The sequence below is a fragment of the Egretta garzetta genome, unplaced genomic scaffold (assembly GCF_000687185.1).
Source record: "Egretta garzetta isolate BGI_Z169 unplaced genomic scaffold, ASM68718v1 scaffold91, whole genome shotgun sequence".
In the NCBI taxonomy this organism is placed as follows: Eukaryota; Metazoa; Chordata; class Aves; order Pelecaniformes; family Ardeidae; genus Egretta; species Egretta garzetta.
This window is the reverse complement of record NW_009258661.1, coordinates 2,432,345-2,451,843: the sequence shown is the minus strand read 5'-3', so window position 1 is coordinate 2,451,843 and position 19,499 is coordinate 2,432,345. Positions and strand designations below refer to the sequence as shown.

At 47.1% G+C, this 19,499-nt stretch overlaps 1 protein-coding gene across 1 annotated transcript in view; it reads right to left on the bottom strand.

Annotated features, from left to right (window-relative positions):
* The window catches only part of CADPS (calcium dependent secretion activator), a 194,372-nt gene that overhangs the window by 22,253 nt on the left and 152,620 nt on the right, over positions 1 to 19,499 (bottom strand). The window contains exons 26-30 of the mRNA XM_035903800.1: positions 16,916 to 17,071; positions 13,895 to 14,042; positions 8,109 to 8,183; positions 6,960 to 7,043; positions 2,000 to 2,032 (exon numbers count right to left, since the gene is read on the bottom strand). Coding sequence (XP_035759693.1) covers positions 2,000 to 2,032; positions 6,960 to 7,043; positions 8,109 to 8,183; positions 13,895 to 14,042; positions 16,916 to 17,071 — 496 coding nt within the window. The remainder of the gene's footprint in view (positions 1 to 1,999; positions 2,033 to 6,959; positions 7,044 to 8,108; positions 8,184 to 13,894; positions 14,043 to 16,915; positions 17,072 to 19,499) is intronic.

Below are 19,499 nucleotides of genomic sequence, written 5' to 3'. Positions count from 1 at the left end.
GGCCAGTGCTTGGCCCTTGGGAAGCCAGTAACATTTCTTAACACCTACTGCAACAATGACAAGGTATTAATTTGAAAAACAATGAGGACAACACAAATGTGGCAGTAGTCAAGTGTTACACTTTCAAGCAATTTTCAGCACGCCAATCGTGCCCATTTCAAGGTGGCATTAAATGGATTGGTTTGTACCCAGACAATTGCAACGGTGTTTGCGGAATTAGATTTAACCGATGGTTTTCTGTTCAATACCAGGATTTCCCCTCTGTCCTTTAAAAGAGGAGCCTCTAACAAAACAGGTTTTTCTTTCTCCTTCCTCTGGAAAGGCAGTGGCTCACGGGCCATGGGGCATCCTCACGCAAAGGTCTGGGAGCTGTGCAGGGCTGGTGGTTGACTTCATCAAAAATTTTGGGGCTGCCATGGAAGCCATTGTAATGTGGCTTCATTTCCAGGGGGAGGTGAGGAAACAACCAAAAAATAACCCAGATGAATGATTCCTGCTCTATTTTACACAAGAACCAGAGCATCCAACTGGCTCTGAAGATGGGAGCAGACCCTGTTCTTCCTGCATATCCACAATGCTGAGGACCTCCCAAGGGTCTCCCAGGTACAATGAGAAAATGCTTTTGGAAAAGCTTAAAAGGGTCATGGAGCATTTTACCGAGGTTGCTTCCCTGGAGATGCTTTACTTTCCAGGAACGTAGAGGCCTCAGAGGCAGCCACGCTTTGCCCTAGAAGTTACTTACAGCAACTGTTCTTGCTCAAATTCCTGATGACTAAATATTTCAGATGCACTCGAATGACTAGGAGTTTCAACTGAAGGATCTCCACATTTCTGGGCTAGAAATTAATTCTGAGTGTCTCTCTCTAACGCTCTCAGTATCTTGTTTCTGTTACTCCAAGACTACAGGATACTGATCTCTGCATTGGGATATTTTAAACCAAGCAAGGTCTCTTTACTGTTGAAGAGTTTGTCTGTCTCATGCTGGGCTGAAATACAGCAATTTGGTAGGAAAGGCTTCTTTTGGGCTACAGGGATGGCAACACTGAACACAGGTGACGTGGTCGGAGATGTCTGATAAATTTATCACATTGTCCTGTGAGAGCATGCAGAGCAGTCTCATCTGCGTTAAATGCATATATATATATATGTACATTATACATACAGGTCATCAAACTCAACTAAGTTACTCTTGATTTACACTGCCCAGTCTAACTGGATGCAGGAACTGGTGTGGTATATTAAGATCTACTCCTTTTTCATTTATAATTGCTCAGGGTCTTTCTGCCTGTAAATGTTACAGTAACCCCTTATTCCAGCCAACTTTCATATATTACACTTCAACTCAATTTAAATGTAAATTTCTGGCAAGTTAAGTGCTCTGTCTAAGAACGTTAAGGGCTCTTTTCCTTACGAATCAAGGTCTAATTAGAGGAGACGATGTACAGTTTTCCTATACCAATTACAGAAAAATGGAAAAAATTATTTTCATTAACAATTTCCCAAACACATGTTGCTAGCTCATCACCATTTCCCCAAAGTAATAAAAAAGTCATTTTCCGAAAGAGTAAAATAAACCAACAATTAGAAGAACAAAAATAAAATAGATTAGCTAATGTGTTAGATGTGTGTTGGCTCAGTTCTAACATGTCTGGACCTTTTTGTTTGGAAATTATACTGTATTTGTACAAGTCCAAATGAAGAATTAACAGAATGCACTGCTCCCATTTTTTTTAAAAATGTGATTCAAGCCAATTGCATAAATATGGTACCTTTTTGACACCATCTGCAAATTATTGCCTAAACAGCCTCGTAGGTCTCCATAAGAGGGTAACTGCTCATTATTAACGTCATGGAGATATTCTTTCCAGTTCAAATGTTAGAAGTGTGAAGGCCCATGGTTCAATCTTGGCTGTTAATGCATAACGTGGGTTGCTACACATGCCATAAACCAAAGCGCGATGCAAATTACTATGACAGAAGTTGTTTAAATTGTGCTTACGGGTACATCCACGTATTTGGAAGCAGCCTTCACCTGTAAAAGGAACAAGAAGAGAGTTTACACCATCAGTACGTTTTCAGGTCTTTGTTTTTTCTTTAAACACCTGTAAGGGCTTCTCCAGCCAAGACTTGGGACAACGTAATGCTGAGTGGGGGAAAAAGGGTGATAAAAACTACGTTTCCTGTCTAAAAGAATAGGCAAGGACAGTATTTTTGTTGTTGTTGTTTTGGAGAGGTAACTTTACTGCTGCTAAAGCTCTAATAGCAACAGATGATAGTGTGGGAGTTGTGCTTCTCCCTCTTCTACTTCAGCGAGCGGGGGAAGACGGGGTTCGTAAGTAGACATCGTTATTTTCTTCGGAGGCCTCGTTCTCCACCCGATGCCACGTGTCTCCGAAGGCAGCGCGTGTCTCTTCCGTTGGGACCCGCATCCCAGGGACCATGGGAGCCCCCCAGCAGCGTGGGCACAACAGCATGGTGGGGCTGGCTGGCACCTGCACAAGGGTGGCCACCAGAAAGTGCCCAGGGGACCCTAATTTTGTTCCCTGCACGCAGTCCTACATGTGGCGCGCTTCCCCTGGCTTTGCACGCTGCAGCCTGGGACATTATTTTCCCCTTTTTTTGTTGGCCCTGATGCTGGCAGGAACTCACAGACCGTGGCTGGGGCAGCGCGCTCACGCCATGCCACGGAGAAATGCCCCAAAGCTTTTCTGCTTCCCAGATGTTTAAAAAAAAGCTTCCCCCTTTTAAAAGATGTTATTTGAGGGAGGGTAGCAGAGAACGGACGCTGCGCTCTGCGGCATCACCGCAAGCCGGCGGGGGCTGCAAGACCCCAAATTTAATTTGTCTCCGGTTTGCCATGCAGCAGGGTGCACATGGCCTGGAATGGGAGGCGGGGTGGCCCCCAATATCAGGGCCAACTTTTCCAACTGAGCAGTGCCCAGCTGGCCAGAGAGACCCTTTTCCCACTGTAGCATAAGGCACCGTGTCTAGAAAGAGTACGGCTGGGATTTTCCACAACGCTTCTGCTTTTAATTAGGGTAAGCGTTGCCGGCCATCTTTGTTTGGGTGTAAAAGCTCACCTGCTTTTAAATATTTCTAAAGCTACCATTAAAACAGCCTAAATATAACACGCACACAGTTGCATCTTGGGATGAATAAATTATGTGTCCCGAATGAGAGAATGAATGTATGTGTGAGACAGAATGTGAGAGTGGGTGGAAGCACTCATATGGTGTGTGTGGGGGGTGCATAATTAAGCACAATGAGGCGATACAAAAGACCAGACTGGTGGTAATTGCCGAGGTGAACGCTGCAAGTATTGGCAGCACCCGGGCTGCCGAGCCGGGGGGCAAGAACAGAGGGAAGGGCAGGAGGAGGGTGCCGAGCGCCGGCCACCCCGATGCAACCCAGGGTCTGGCTCTCCGAGGGGACGGAGGGGGACGGGGCACGTCCCAGCACACGAATTTACAAAGGAGGTAGCAAAATCAGCACCAAGCCCTCGCCCCCTGCGAAGAGCAAACGCTCGTCTCTCCTCCAGGTATCCCCGTTCCCAGCTGGCCGTCTGGACACCTCGCTCTGTCGCTGCATTTATCCTCGCAACTTTCTCGGGAGGTAGCGAAGCGCTATCCCTTGCTCCTGCCGAACGGGATCGGAGGAGCCCCAGCCTCCGTGCGTGAAGGCGGCTGGAGCTCGGCCAACGGCTGGCGCCGCGGGGGGGGAGGGGGGTTTTTTTGGCGTGGAGCCGCCGCAGGCAGGGCTACCCAAGCGAGCTCCAAACGAGCTCTTTTTCTGAGCAGCAAAGCTAAACAACCGGGAGGAAAGCTCGGAAAATGATGTGGCTCAACAGCCCGCTGAATCGGAGCCGGGGTCCATGCTCAGGGCTGCACCGCGCCGTGCACCTCTATCTTCAGATAGCACACGGGGCACGAAGCGATGCAGCGGCGCTCCAAGAAACCTGCAATCTGAGCATGGATTTAGCACTCTTAGGTCCAGCTTAGCGCCACCATCTCAAGCTGCCTTCTTCCCCGCAGCCAAGAGGCGACAAGAATAACTCAGTCGGCTTCCTGCGATCTCCCCCCTCCACCCACAAAAAAACTGAGCTGCTTCTCCTGCCCACTCCCCTTTAATCAGAATAATTACTTGTTTTTCTTTAAACTCAGATTTGGCTACATTTAGTGAAATTTCCAAACTGCCGGATGTTGTGTGATTTTTGCTAGGCTGCCGTTTTTCACAAAGTATGTAACTTTGCCATGAAATGTCTCAGTTTACCATACAAATTCTGCGCAGAGCAAAAATAAGATCTTTTACTTCTGTCTCCCTCAGGTAATATGCAGTCTTTAGTTTTAATTACCGTAGCTGTAATTCTCCACCTACAGAGGCCATCCAGATTAAAGGGAATTTTAGCAGCTGTCATTCCCGTGACTCAGTGGATCTGCACATGCAGACGCCCAGCCAGGGCCTGGGCTGCTGCCGCCGAGATGCACTTAAATGTAGCAACAAACATTTAAAAAAAAAAAAGTCTGGCCAAATTTAGAAGGGTATTTTCCTCCCAAAGTGCTCTGCAAGGAGAAGTGGCTAGTGAGAATTTATTAGGACAACAGATGCATTAATTTTATCTTGAATTTCGAGGCAAGAATTGGAAATGAGGATATCCTACTAGGTGATAAAACTGTCTGTCACAAGACCCCCGATTACATGTCACTCGCAGAGCGCCTGGAAAACACGCGATAAAAGAAGTCGGTGGAAGGGGGTGGGAGACTAATGCTTTCTAGAGCTCAGCACCTTGGACCACCACACTTTGTTGTATTTGTTCAGACAGGGAAAACGTGGGAGGTGGTGCAAGCACGCGGTAACAAGAGAGAGTTTCTCTATTTATCATTGCAAAGACTAAACACAGCAAATCCCATTACTACTGCAGGCAAGGGAGACTTTCTAAGCCCGGTGCCAAAGGGGTCGGGGCTGTTCCTCAGCCTCCTCTTGTGACTGGTGCTGCCCAGTGGCTCCCAGTAAACAAGCGGGCCAAAGCGAGAAATGTCCCTTGCCCAGAAAGGAGCAATCCTGCTCCTCTGCAGCGCGCCCAGCCTCCTTGCTGTGGGCGAGGGCTCAGCACCTTCCTGGGGACGTGCACACACCACGCACAGTGACTATTTGGATGCACACCCCTTCCCGTCTGGAAACGCAGGAAACTGAAGCTGTGGAGCTGGGCTCAAAGGCCGCAGGGCCGTCGGAGCAGGTCGGTTTTGCTGCTGCTGGGGCAGTGAATTGTCAGCAAGTGCCCGAGGAGCAGCAGAGTGAGGATGCTCGACCCCCATGCACCTATGTGCTGCCTCCTCATGGGCGCCCAGAGCCCGAGCGCGGCCGGGGGGGTCGCTCAGCAATCGAAGGGAGCACCGCTCGGCAGCGTAAACAGTAGGATGTGGTGGGAGCGGCGCAGCATCAACCGAGGAACAGCTTGGATTCACGGAGAAGGAAGGGCTGCACATTACACTATCTACTCGGGCTGATGCTGGTGCTTCCGATGCCTGAAAAGCTGCCGCCTCCACATCCTCTGCTGCTGGCACGCGAGCATCTCCTAACCCTCAGCAGCACCAGGATGAGGGAAGGTATCCACCCCAAGCCATCCCCTGCATCCCCCGAAGCAGAGTGAGCACAGCCCCGGGCTGTAACCACGCAGGGGTTATCCTGGGAGAAGAGCTGCACCGCCGGGCAGTGAGTGGGATGCCCTCCCTTCCCCTTCCCTTTCCCCTCCTCCTCCTCAGAACAAAGTGCCTCCAGCACACCTGAGAAGTTGGGATGCTCCGTATGAACCCCCCGGCAGTTTGGGTAAGCTGCCAGACCGTGTGTGCATACAGCTGCCTACGAGCAGTTTCTTGCCTCAGCTGGTGAGCTTTCCTACACCCATTCTTACCATCCCCGTTTCCAAACACACCCTACAAAACTGCCTCAAACTCAGCAAAAAAGGGCCCAAGAGCAGCAAACAACAGACAATTTCAAGTAGCTAAGACAACTCCTGAAAGAGATTTTGGAAAGCTTTTCCAGTTTGCAGAGCGGTGCCTTCTGCCTCCTGCCGAGTCCCCGTGAACAAGCGGGCGCGGGACAGGCTGCGCATGCGGGCAGCGGGGCCGGGGGGTGAAAATGTTGATGCACCTTCCCCCAAGCAAGCCCAGACACATGCATTTGGGTGCACACCTGTCTGTGAGCTGAGCTAAGAGAAGCCACGCTTGCAAACAGATGCTCTCGTAAACTTTCTGGCATGCATTTTCAGAAGACCTTTGGAAATCGGCTGCTATGTGTTTGTCCTAAGAAGCTGTCACAACAGTTTTCTGGATACAGCTCAGACTGCTAAACCCTCGTGGATGCTGCGGCCAATTTTGCATGGATATTGTTCTTGTCCTGTACTTTTCTAAGAAATATGTAACGGGATGAGCTGTGGATTGGTTCTGCAATGTTAGGGAGAAAAGTGTCATGAGAGGCGTGTGCTGCGTAACCTCATGGCATTTCCCCCACCTTGTTCTCTTTTAGAAACACGAAGGCTTAGATCCTTAGATCTCCCTTATTTTTACTTCTTAAGATGGTCACTGTTACAGCCAGAAGAATGAAAGGAAGAACAGACCTGTCACGCAAGGGGCAACGAAGCAACTTCTTTAGTCAGGGAAATTGCATGTACAGTGCAATGGGTTTTTTTTTCATCTTCATACGCAACCTCACCTGAATAAACTCCACCAGCCTGAATGATGACTAGAGACAGCCTTACGCTGTGCTACAGTAAGATGGCCTGTGCATCTTGGGTGCTTATGTCCTGTGTATCTGCATGCAGGTTGTGTATTCACGTGGGGGATACAGTGTTCAAACATCACAGAAGGGCAGAATTATTTATGGAGCTGATCTAGTCCTGGGAGAGCAGGAAATTACAACTCGGGGGGAAAAAAAAAGGAAAGGAAAATATTATCTGTACTTACAGTAAATGACAGGAAAGAAGAAAACAAAGTTCCTTCATCGTATCTAGACAGTTTGGCCAAGACTCCTTCCAAAATGGTGACAAACTACGAAGACAAAAAATACTGCAATTATTTTTAATAACTGAACAAGGGTGTAAAAATCAGCATCAGCTTCAAAGAAGTCAGTCGAGCTCTCAGCATTGCCAAAGGAACGGACAACCTGTCCCCGAGGGAACGGGCCGGGGAGCAGGGAGAAAGGAGCATTGCCTTTCAGGTGCTACGTCTCAGTGGGTGGGAATCAGCCCTCGGTGCCACGGGTGATGCTGGGGAGAGGAGGTGGGTGCAGCGCGCGGGGAAGCCGGCACAGCCTCTCCGGACGGGGAAGCTGCTGGCTCTTGCTCCCAGTACGCGGTGTCAAGCACGCAGCTAGCTGGGTAGTCTTGCAGAAGAATCGAACTGGCATATGTTGGCGGATTATGTTTAAAGGTCTCCACTGTATAATAGGGATGACTTGTTCTCAGAAAGTTTGAAACTAGAGGAAAACACACCCCACCATCTTTCTCCCTACGTACCAATTCCCCTCTGTGCTAGCGCAGCACACCAGACCTACACAACCACCCAAGGGAAATGCTGGCAGCTGAGCTAGAGGAGCCGACTCGGATGAAAAACAATTTCCAAACAATTAAACCTGACATTTTGGAATGTATTTCCCACTACTGTCACCTCTAAATTAATTTCTGAGGAGAGCATATGGCGATCTTGCACAAGACGAGTAATGTTGTCCGCACAACCTTATGTGTGGGAGCGGCGGCCACCTCTGCGTGCCACCCCAACGTCTACGCAGCAGCATTTAGCGGTGCCCCCCCCTGACCGCAGCTACCCCTCCGTGCCGTGGGGTGATGCTGACCATGGGGTGTTACCCCATCAACATAACACCCGTTCCTTAAAACCACTTCTGGCCCAGTATGGCAATCCTGCTAGCAGCGTATTACATCTCATGCAGTTCCTAATCATCAAAGAGTCACCATGAAAGGACTGGGAGATGTATGATCTTGCCTGTGAGAAACAAGAAGCCAATTCAACATCTTAATGTGTCACATTTTAATGGAAACACACATATTAAAAATGCAATGTTAACAGTGAATCACTTCACCTGAAGCCGAAGGTTACCTTTGCCACTAGGAGTGTTATCATTTCTTTGACGGTTTCCTCAATTAGTTCATCTATTTTTGAATGGTACTGGTGCTGAAGAAAAATAAAAGGAAAGGGGGAGGAAAATATTAGCATTGATCACAGGCAAGAGCTGTATGGTTGTCAGCCTCTTCCCTCAGTAAACCGCAATATGCAGTAGTATTAAACCAAAGAATTCCGCAGCTTATTACCCTGTGCTGCACTACAGTGGGCAGTGACCACCTACGCTTACAGGGGAGATGGTGAATGCAGGAGAATCCTACGTTAGTTTGCGAAGCACGGGCAAACCCTGCCCTCTTCTGTGTGCGTGCCTGCAGCTCCGGGAGCCGCACGCACAGGTCGGAGGGGAGGCTTTGCCGTGCCCAAGAGCACCAGCACCCAGTGCTCCTACGGACCCTGAAGTCCTTTTGCATCACTTCTGCGGGGGTTATCCTGTTCCTTTTTCAGATGGATCACACCTGGCAATGAGATTCCCGGGGGGGAAATGGGCAGCCCTTGCCCAGGGCACCGCAAACCCGGCAGCTGAGGATCTGCTGCACCAGGGAAGCCTGCAGCGGGCTGAACCACCGCAGGTGAAGCTCTGCACTTCCCAGCTACTGCAGCAACGCACGCGAATGCACGTTACACGCCGGGTTCAGATTAAGCACCCCTTTAAAAGCTTTGCTCAGTGACGATATATAGATTTAAAAACTCCCAACAAACCAAGACGAGGCTTTTTGTCTCGTGCAAAAGCCAGCAGGCAGCGCAGCCCCGTGCCCGGGGTGTTAGCAGATCCCACGGCACGAGCCCAGAACTGGCTGACCAACGCCGGTGCCTGCAGCATCAGCGTTTGAGTCTTCAACCCAATTTCTGCACATGCCAAACCTTGCTTAGCTTGGGAGCTCTGATGCAATCAGCTGCAATATGGCTAGAATAGGTACTAAAATACAGTCTTCTACTAATTTAGAAAAGACCTGTTTCCAATACAAGATTTAATTAGTGAAAACATACAGTATATTCTTATTTTCAATGGACTGAGAAAATACTGATTATGACTGCTTTCCAACACAAAACATTTGATTTTTCAGTCAAACATTTCAAGCACTGGTGCTAGTCACTATATTCATTACCACTTGGCATTAATATTGTTTTAAAATGTTAACATCAAATCACATTGAAAGAGACAAATCTGCTTTAAATACTAATCAGACTTTGGGAAGGAAGACTGTGAGGGCTTTACAAATGCTAGATGTTGGTCTCAGTGTCTGATCAGTAGTCTATGAACTGCTCTACAGTTTGGGGATTTTTTTCTATGGCAGCAACATATTAAAACAGGACTCTGGAAAAAAGAAAATAGAAGTAAGACACACTTACCCACTCTTTAGCAAACTTTTCAGATGATTGGGGACAGAAATAAAGAGGAAAGTGCAAAAGACAGGAAAAAGAACATATGAAGATAAACAATAAATAAACCAAAATCTTTAAAAAAAGGGGACATATGAGAACAGCAGCATCATGCACAGAAACAATAAGCAACGGAAAATGAAACGTGATCCAAACTTCCTTTTGCTGAAATACCAGAGATTGCTACCTGCAGTATTTGCAGGCAGTAAAACAGGGGGAGGGGAGGGGATTGTACCTAGCTGCTGACAGTCTCCTAGGGTTTTATTTTGCTCCGAAGAGGAAGGCGACTGGCTGTTGACAGGCAAGGTTCAGCGTTGGGGCAGCTGCACACCCTTCACCAGGATGCACCCGAAGGGCGAGCCCTGCTGCAGGGCAGGGGTGCACGGTGCAGCACACCGTGGCCGAAGACCTGGCTGGGGCCACGCAGAGCCTCACCCACGCGGGAGGACAGGCTGGCACTGCCACGCCACAGGCTGCGGTCTGCCGGGCCCGCTCAGAGGAAAAACATACGTGAACAATGCAATGTTTGCATTTGCAGTTCCCATTTCCATGCCCTGCTTTGCAGGTCAAGACATATACGAGTCCCTTATAGGGATCGTAGTTATGATTAATCTGTTTAGCGCAGTCAGCCCTTATCAGCTCCAACAATTGGCCTGGCTGTTCTCAGCACAGCTGGAGATGTAGCTGCGGGGTGACGGGGACCTGTAACTGCTGGGTGCGGGTAGGAGCTGCTGACGTCCTTGGCATACACAGCCGGGACCTCCTAAGGGAGATAAAGAAGGGACTGGGCATGTATTGGGGGTGTTTTCCCCATGACGTTTTCCTTCTGATCCTGCATTTTCTGCATGCACAGAAGACCTTGCAACCAAGGATTTAGCTAACTGCTTTCACTGGGTAAATCATGAGTTTTAACTCAAAAATGGCTAGCTACGTGCAAAACAATACACCGTGAAATGCACCGCCCAATGCATTTTCAATTAAAAGCTTGTTTAAAAAGCAAATAAGAGCCCTGATGGAATAAAACTGCAGCTCTGAGAGCAGGAGCAGACCCTGTGCTGGTGGTGTTGGTAGGGCTCTGACTGCTCGTTGCCATTGCGGTGGCAGTCAACTGGGGCAGACTCAGACCTGGTGCCAGGGCCAGCGACCGTGCAGAATAGGGCCCACGAGGCTGTGGGCAGCTCCTGGCAGCCGCAGCGGTGTGCACCCAGCGCAGCCCAGGCTGCAGCCCCAGCTCCACCTTGGGAAGATGAGCCCCGGCCAGGACGGGGTCGGAGAAGGCGGCGGTTTGGAAAATGACTGCCTGGTGCTGGCTTCACAGACGCCTGGCTCAGAGAGCGGAGTTTCCAACAGCTCCTTCTACATTTCTTATGAAAACGCCCAAGGTTAAAGATTGCAAAACTGGTTTGCTTTACCCAGCGTAGCCCCCGCTTTCGATTGAGTTCGTCGCAGCTTTCTATTAGCTCAATTATTACAATCCATAATCAGTGCACTACAATGATTCAACTTGACTTTATGTGATGAGTATCTTGCCTTGTCATGTAACAGATTGTGTGTACGTTGTATTTCTCTAAGGACCATCTGACCTTAGATATTAAATAGAAACATACTAGACCAACTGAGAAACATTTAATACATACATTTATCCCCTTAGATGTATTAAAAATTCAGAGGAAAAATAAATATTTAAGATGGTAAAGTATGTTTACCAAATGTTTTAACAGCTGCCTTTAGAGACAAGGAAATGGAAATGAAATGATGGGTGTTTGTTTCACAGGGTAATGCTCGCAAAATGCATTCAAGTATCTGTGGAAGTGAGTGTAACTGAAGGTAGTCTTCAAGGGAAGGCCATTGGGGTGGGAGGGAAACCGCAGGAGCGAGGTCAAAAAACGTGTCGAGAGAGCCTCTGCTCACGTACAGCTTGGGCCATCAGCAAAATCAGTCCGTCCTTTCTAATCGAACTGTCTTCTCCAGCTAGGTCTGAGCAAACACCCCTGCCTGAGCACCACGGTGGGCAATTTGAGCCCTTCTTGCTGCTTTTGAGCTGTCTGCCACGGGACCACGTATTTTAGGAGCCATGTGGTGGCTGCGGTGCTGAGGGAGAGTCCCATCAGCGAGGAGCGTCTGTCCCTCCCTCCCTGTCCATCTCTCCCCAGCGGGGCTGCAGGCACCCATGCACCGGGGGCGGGGGGGAGAGGGACTCAACGATGCACACACCCAGCTCCCCAAATTATGGAGGAAGACACAGATTCGAAACCCAGTTTCTCATCCCGCTGCTGTCTATCTGACTGGCTCATCATTTCCACTGGGGACTGGAAGAGGTGGGGTGGCGTTTTGTCCTCCCCCCACGGGCTGCAATGACAGATCTGTGTCTTTACCCCCCCAGCATGACCATCTCAGCGCACGGGTTTAGGCCGCTTCAAGAAGAGGAGATGGAGGTAGCTGAAATACGGAGCGGCACGAGCGAATGGAGGGGGAGGCAGGAACGCTCATTAAAAGGAAGAAAAGCAAAAAGGAGAGCGTATAAAATTCTGCAGCCCTAAACGGTAACTTATGCACTGATAATTTACATCTGCTTTACAGGTCTATTAGTTCAGCTATCTGTTAAAAACCTCATGCCCCAGCAACTGCTGCTTGCCACAGGAGTTCGGCTGCCTCCGAGCTGCCGTACCAAACACCTTCTTAAAGTGGCACAGGCAGATTTGCAGAGCTAATCCCCGCTGCAGCTGAGAGCAGCGGAGGAGCAACCGCGCTGCCGCCCGCTCCCCTCTCACTTGCAATTTGACTCAGGCCGAAGGTGTAATGGGACGGACGCTCAAAATTTGGAGGCAACTGTGGCAAGCAGAGAGCATCACAAGTCAGCATGGAAAGGCGCAGCGAGTGCCTGGTTGCGCTTTATCCAGACGCAGCTGATGTCACCGCCCTTGTGCCACCTGAATGCTTAACCTGACAGTTTTATGAATGCAGTGAGCTTGCTCAGTCATGGTATCGGGAGTTTGCTTCATGTCCAAAATGTCCCTGTCCCCTGTCCCCATGTGCTAGTATAATGCACAAGGGTTTGGTCCTGGTTTGCAGTGGGGAGCAACCATGGCCCTTCCTGGCTGACGGGGCACTGCCAGGGCAGATGTTGCAGCAGCCGCGGGCTGAGGGATTTGGGGAGATAAATGGCTATGAATGCGGAACAGAAAATGGTAGAGAAGTTCATGTCCAGGCTCGGACAACAAAAGCCCACTCAAGATCTGCCTCAGCTGACCTAGAGGACAAAGAACCTGATGATGATCTTAAAGGTCTTTTCCAGCCTAAACGATTCCATGATTCTATGATGAGCAGTTTGAAACCTCTCTTGCAAGGTGACTGTCACGAATAAAATGGCATAACTGAAACATGTATAAGAAAAATAAAAAGAACAGCTGGGTCTGATCCAAACACCACTGACATTAGGGTAAGGATCCCTGCTGCGTTCAGTGGCCTTTGGAGCAAGTCCTCTCAGAGGAACAGGGAAACAACTGAACAACTAAAAAATAAACCAAAACAACTTGCAATGATTTACTGCAAAAACTGACCATGGAAAGCTGCAGTGAAAGGGCTTATCTGGGAAATGCTGACAGGCAGGAGGGTAGGATAGCCGAACAGTACTTGTGAATTTATTCTAGACTGGTATAGGAATATTTAATTTGGCTTGAAGCCACTGTAGCAAAACGATCATTATGATGCATTTAATCTAGTCCAATTTACCATGTCTTTCTAATTCACAGATCAACTCACAGAAACTTCAACCTGCAGCTACAGCTTCAGAAGAAAAAAAATACATCAGCAATTAATTAAAACAGGTTTGTTGTTTGGCAAGTTGAGTCATTAAGAACCTGGAAATCCAGGATCATCAAGCTTACTGATTATAGCCAGTACTCAAGGAAGGCACAGCAGCTGGAATTTCAATCTACTTTTGGAAGTTATCTATTTAGTTGTTTTGGTTTTGTTGGTTTTTTTTTTTTCCTTACAAGCATCGCACCAACAACTTGGCACTTCTATTTTCCTTCTGTTTGTCTACAGAAAATAGTCATACACAGAAAGTGTGTCGCCGACACCTGGCCCCAAGGTGCAGTTAATGACTCAATACCTATGGTCATCATGCATCAAGCGAGCTTAAGAGACACCTTATGCACACCACAGTTCTTGCAAAAAGTCAGTCCTAAGCGACAGGGATACTGAATGTTTATATTCATTAGATGTATTTGAGAGCAACCCCCTGCGTATTCATCTGCACACTCTATACAGCAGGCTAAACCCACAACTGATACAACGCCTCTGAAACTAGCACAACAGGAGATGGGAGATTTCATGAGATTGCCTTTAAAAGCTGTGAAAGGAAGAACCTGCATTTTTACCTCTTGGCCCATTTCCATACTGCAAAGCTTTGTTGACTGAGCTTTGGCATCCACCATGACATTAAACATGGTGCATATTGATTGAGGGACTCGGAAATCTGTCGATCGGCTGGTTTTCTGCAGCTTTACTTCAAATGCAATCCTGGTTCTGTTAAGGAGAAGAGAAAAAGACGTTTCAGTTGCTTTTTAAGATACTGAAGCCGATAATAATGTGAAACAATATTGAGAAGAGTTCAGCAAAGCAGAAAGCCAAATGCTGCTGGGAGTGCCGCAGTGCAATTGTTACAAATGGGCTTTTACTAAAAATGATTTTCCAGTTTAAAAAGAAACCTGCTTTCCAGAATACACACTATTTATAAAGTGTGCAACGGTTTCAGGGAAACTATGACTTTCTCGTGCTTGATAAACAGTGTGATGATGTTACAAACAGCAGTGTCAATGTACACCTATAATTTGGTTGCAATAGCTGATTTATAACCACAGACAAATAGCAAGCCTGACGCATTAGAGGAAGCTCCTGTTGCTCCATGATATCAACTACAAATAACAGAAGCTCGCTCATCGCTTGACTGAAAGGACATTGCCAGATCATCACGGTTTTAGGTCTGCATGATTTTGTTTGCTTGCTGAAAGTTCCCAATAGTCTCGTAAGTTCACAGAAGTAGTTTTCCTGAGGCATAAATACTCACCAGAACACCTCTGCAAAATGTGCATGGGCGCATGGGCGCATCGCATCAGCCCGCACCTCACTGCTCTCCTGAGGTTTCACTCAGCTCCAATTTGACATCCCTGGCAGTTACAAACCAGTTACACCAAGAGCTTTCTCATGCCAAAGCCTGCAGGATTTGATCCCGGGTTGTACTTTAAAATACCAAGGCATCTGTGACTCTACCATGGGGAATGCTCTGCAGTACGGTGGGCATTGCCTTGCCTTTCTTTGGAGCCCCTCTGCAGATTCCTGAGGTACTTCACTAATCTAACCTAACACAAAACAATTATCACATCAGACAGAATCTGCCAACAAATTAACATAGGAGCTTCAATTTAGAAATAACAAATAATATCAGCTGCAGCTCAGGAATAACTCTGATCTTGAAAGATCCCCCAAGGGTTATGCAAATGAAAACTCATTTACAAATGTGAAACTCCCTTCTTGGGATGAGATCTGGGCTGGTACATAGGTCCTCCTGCCCGGATTTATTAGCGAAACAGGCCTGCCTTGCAAGGGCTGCTTTCCTGACAGCACCGAAATACAACCAAGCGCGGAAGGCGGGGTGGCTCCTCCATGGTATTCAACAGTTCAGAGACAGACGCGAAGAAAAATGTTGTGTCAAACTGAAATTGCTAAAGAAACCTTAGCCAGGCCCTGTTTGCAGGTGATATAAATAGGGAAGGCAGCATATTGGTTTACATCAGCAGTGGCATTTGAACTGATTTAATTACCAGTGCCAGATTTAGCCTGGACTCGGGGACTAGAATCTTGATAATTACTGAAAGGACCCAAAGTGACTGGGATTTTCCATCTCCTTGCAGAGATGAGCATGTTCCTACTTACTTATGCTCAGAACCATTATATATAGTCATACCATTACAAGCTGGGCCAGGTTTTTACAGAGGGGCAACATATTTGTAGAAAGGTTGAAGCAGTTGGGAGAAAAAACCCGGCTTTCAGGCACACAAGCCCTTCTTCAGATATACCTGGAAACTTGCTTATTTTGCCCAGTTATCTCAGCTGAGTTAACCCAGTCTGATTTCTATAGAACAGTGCAGCTATAACTGCACTGCAGGTGTAGCAAAGGTGCCTTGGTTCCAGTTTAAAAAAAAAAAAAAGAGAAAATAAGTGTTTTGCTGGTGGGGCAGGGGGCAGAGCAGAAAGCAGAGCTCCAGCACTGGCTTTGCTCCTAAAGGACGGTCTGACAACTGGAGGACAACTGAAGCTCAGCGTTCATGCCAGCCAAAGGACCAAAGACGAGCCGCTGCAATAAAGGGGGACTTGCTCAATGCCAAAGACATCACGACCATCTCATTGCACTCAAAATGTACTGGGTTTTATTCCAGAGCAAGCCTTGAGAGCTGTCTGCCTTCCAGTGGGCGAGTCTCCTGCCTACATTTCAGGGACCAAACGTGCCTTCTCCGATGGTGACGTTGCATATCCAGACTGTGAGGAATGTGCGAACAATAAATGCCACGCTCGCGCTTGCAGAGTGGCCAAGGCAATTGTGGTACAGAACAGCCACATCACACATTGCAGCTAATATTAGCATCTACCAGCTGTATTTGGCACCCATTTTTCCTTTGGTTCATCTCTTTATCCATTGATTTCTGCACAATGGAATGCAGAGTTCATTTCTTCCTCTTGCCTCATCACCTCTGAGGCCAAACAGATATAAATTACCGTGGAAAGGTTAGAAATTTAACCTTAACATTTTGTTTTCAAAATGACAGCTGCTGACATGTTTAAAAGTTTTTTAAGGAAACCTCTCTGTTTTGGAAGATCTGCAGGTGAGTATCCTGCAAAGTGGCTGACGATACAACACCTTTTCTCAGTTGACAGCAGATGTGAAGCCTGTGTGCCAAGCTACACAGCATCCCCTTTCTGGGATTGCTGTTTTGCTTGTGTTTTCATGGATCTGTGTTTTTTAGGTGGGTGCTGGGATCTTACTTAGGGCTTTGCCTTCAGCACTCAACCCCACCGACATCAAACTGCATTTACAAAGACTTGACCTCACTTGCGGCACCAACAATAAATAACATCCCATAAAGCTTGAAAGAATGGATGATTTATTGCCTTACTGTGAATATACACCCTCCAGAGTCTCAACAGAGAAGCGCTTGCTTGGGAGAGCCCACAATTCACAGCAATAGGGTGGCTTTCCCCCATGTCTGTGCTGGGCAGAGGTGAGCTGGGGTGACTAATAAATGGTGGTTGAAGTGAAGCTTCATTGATAATAAGACAGAAAAAAACATTGCATCCTGTGAGGTCCTATGAGAAACGTGACTAGTTCACTCATGGGCACATACCTTTTCACGCAGGACTCAATCATGTCACTCGCCATAAGCTTCAAGCGTTGCTCTAAGTGCTTTCCAAACTCTTCCTCAGGCCAGTGCAAATCCCGAATGAAGGTCTGTAGGGCATCGAGTTTCCAGAACAGATCTTCTGAGGTGCCTGATCCGTTGCTGGCAGGGCAAAATGAGAACAAAAGTCATAAGTGGCATCAGGCTCTTTGTAACCTGATGTGGAGACCATTCCTGCAACAAGTGTAGAGCAGACAGTAGTTTCATACACAGGACAACGCTGGCAATCTCCACCATCAGGATTTTGAGTTTTACCATACAGTTGCCTAATCTACCTTGCTGTCATCACCCACAAAACTTTCCAGACCAGATGAGTAAGACAACATTATGAGTTACACATATTAACAGGAAGAATGTGTGTATGGTAAAAATCAGCCTTAGTTAATAACCACATTAACGTATGTGATTATTAAGAATTAAGGCCAGAAATCGTGGTAGAAAATCCTCGATCAGTAATAACTGCCATACTAGACTGTATGCAGTTATTAAGATTTAGGGTTTCATGCAATTCTCCCCCCTCCAAATTATCTCTTGAGTTTGCCTTGTTCCCCGCAGTGAGGCCCCGTTTCCAGGTAAGGGACAGTGCTAACAAGTGGTGAGCGAGGACACGCTTTATCTCTTGAACAGCTGAAAAAAAATCGGGGTAAGTCAATTGAGCTAAGGACACTAGACATCTCATATCCAGGAGTTTTGGCAGGATTGACCGCTGCACCTTTTCACAGATCTGCCTCTTGCAAAGGCATCTATAGGACAACAATTTTCCATTGTTTTAAAATTTATTTTGCAACATCTTTGGCCTGTCACAAAACTCTGAATTTCTCTCCCAAGCTTATGTTCTCATACCCACACCCCTGCCCAGATGGAAGTCTTTGGTCCTGCAGTGTGTAGCTACACCGGCTCTTTTCACATTATAATTGTATCTCAAACCTCCACTTGCAGAATAAAAATACAGAACTGGATTGCGCTCTGTTTGTGCAGAGAAATTTATGCATCCATATCCCTCTTCTCTCCCGCTCTCCTTCTCCCTCACTTTTTTCAGAGCAATTACCAAGGGAGCTTCAAGAGTTTCAACCCCCTCCTCGCATACCACTAATGCTAACACGGAAATTTAGAAGATATTTAACACACCATGCATTACCACTCGTGCTGACATCATCTATAGAAACAGATGAGGGAGGGTGTTTCTATTGTGACAGATGCCAGCTGCATTGAGTTAATGCTAGAGGAGACCGGAGCTAATGCATACACGGCTACTGCGAGGTGAGAACCGTAGTCCCAACATGCTAGAGGGGTCCTGCGGGGTCCTGTGCTAACAGAGTTAACGAGAGAAAGAATGAATCGTCTCGGTTGTAGGAGAAACGAGTCTGACACTAAGCAACAGGTAACATGTCCTTGATGGAGGGGGAGGGTGAGTAAGAGGAAACCAGGGCGATGAAAAGATAAAGAATCAGGCATTCCCTTTAACCAGGGGACCAGTTCGTACAACAGTCTCGAGTGTTCATCTACTGCCAGTTTTTAGTTTCACCTGGTTCAAACCTGTGCTTGGGTATGAGTAAGTTTTAACAGTCTAAACCCAGTTTTGGAAATGCATGAATTTATGTTTTAAATAATTAAATACGTACAAATACAGTAATTGGTATTTACTACAGCAACATTATGACACCCGTTCGGTTGCAAAATTTTTAAAGTATTATTCTTAGTCTTTTTCTCACTTTTGACTAGGGCTCCGTGCAAGTAAACAATACAGTACATTAATTTCCAAGATGCACTGCTAATATTTTGCTTGTGAGCACCGCAATTGCTCTACAATCACGCAGGCAGCTTGCAATGCACCATTGATGCTCAAGCATTTTCAGAGGCATTAGCTCATTTTCTGTCATGACATGATTCTTATCTTTTCAAGGGCAATACCACAAAGCATGCACAGAGAAAGATTAAAACTTTCAAGTACTCTTTACAGACAACTGCCTAAGCTAGCCTTTAATATAGCTATCTTAGCATGAATATGAGTTGTATAGCTTTGAAACATAAATGACCATGCTAATATTTAAAAAGTTTTAAAAATGTATTAAAAAATCAAACATCAGTGTTTGGTTTACTTCTGGTTCATTACCACTGCTCTGCAATAGAGCCTGGACAAGGCTAATGGCAGAGGGATTTTGGTGGACTCCAGGTGTAGATGTAATTGAGGGTGTTTCAGTAACAGCGATGGGGGTAGTTTTGGGGGGCTTTTTCAGTTTTATCTTTTAAGTGAGAAGGTAGGGAAGAAGCAACACATCTGTGTGGTGCTGGCTGAGATCACCCCATGCCAACCCTAAATAACTCTCTAGGAATTTGGATGGAGAACTGGCAAGATCTCAGTTCTAGGACATCTCGGGAGATGAGCTGCCTCAAATGCCAAGATTTGGGTTGAGCTCACTGTGTGCCACCCTCCACACTGCTTGGTGTCTGGGACTTTTAAGGGAAATCTGCCATAAAACCAGAAAGTTGCCCAATCTGTGCTCAGGATTTGTGGTATGTCCCCCCGGAG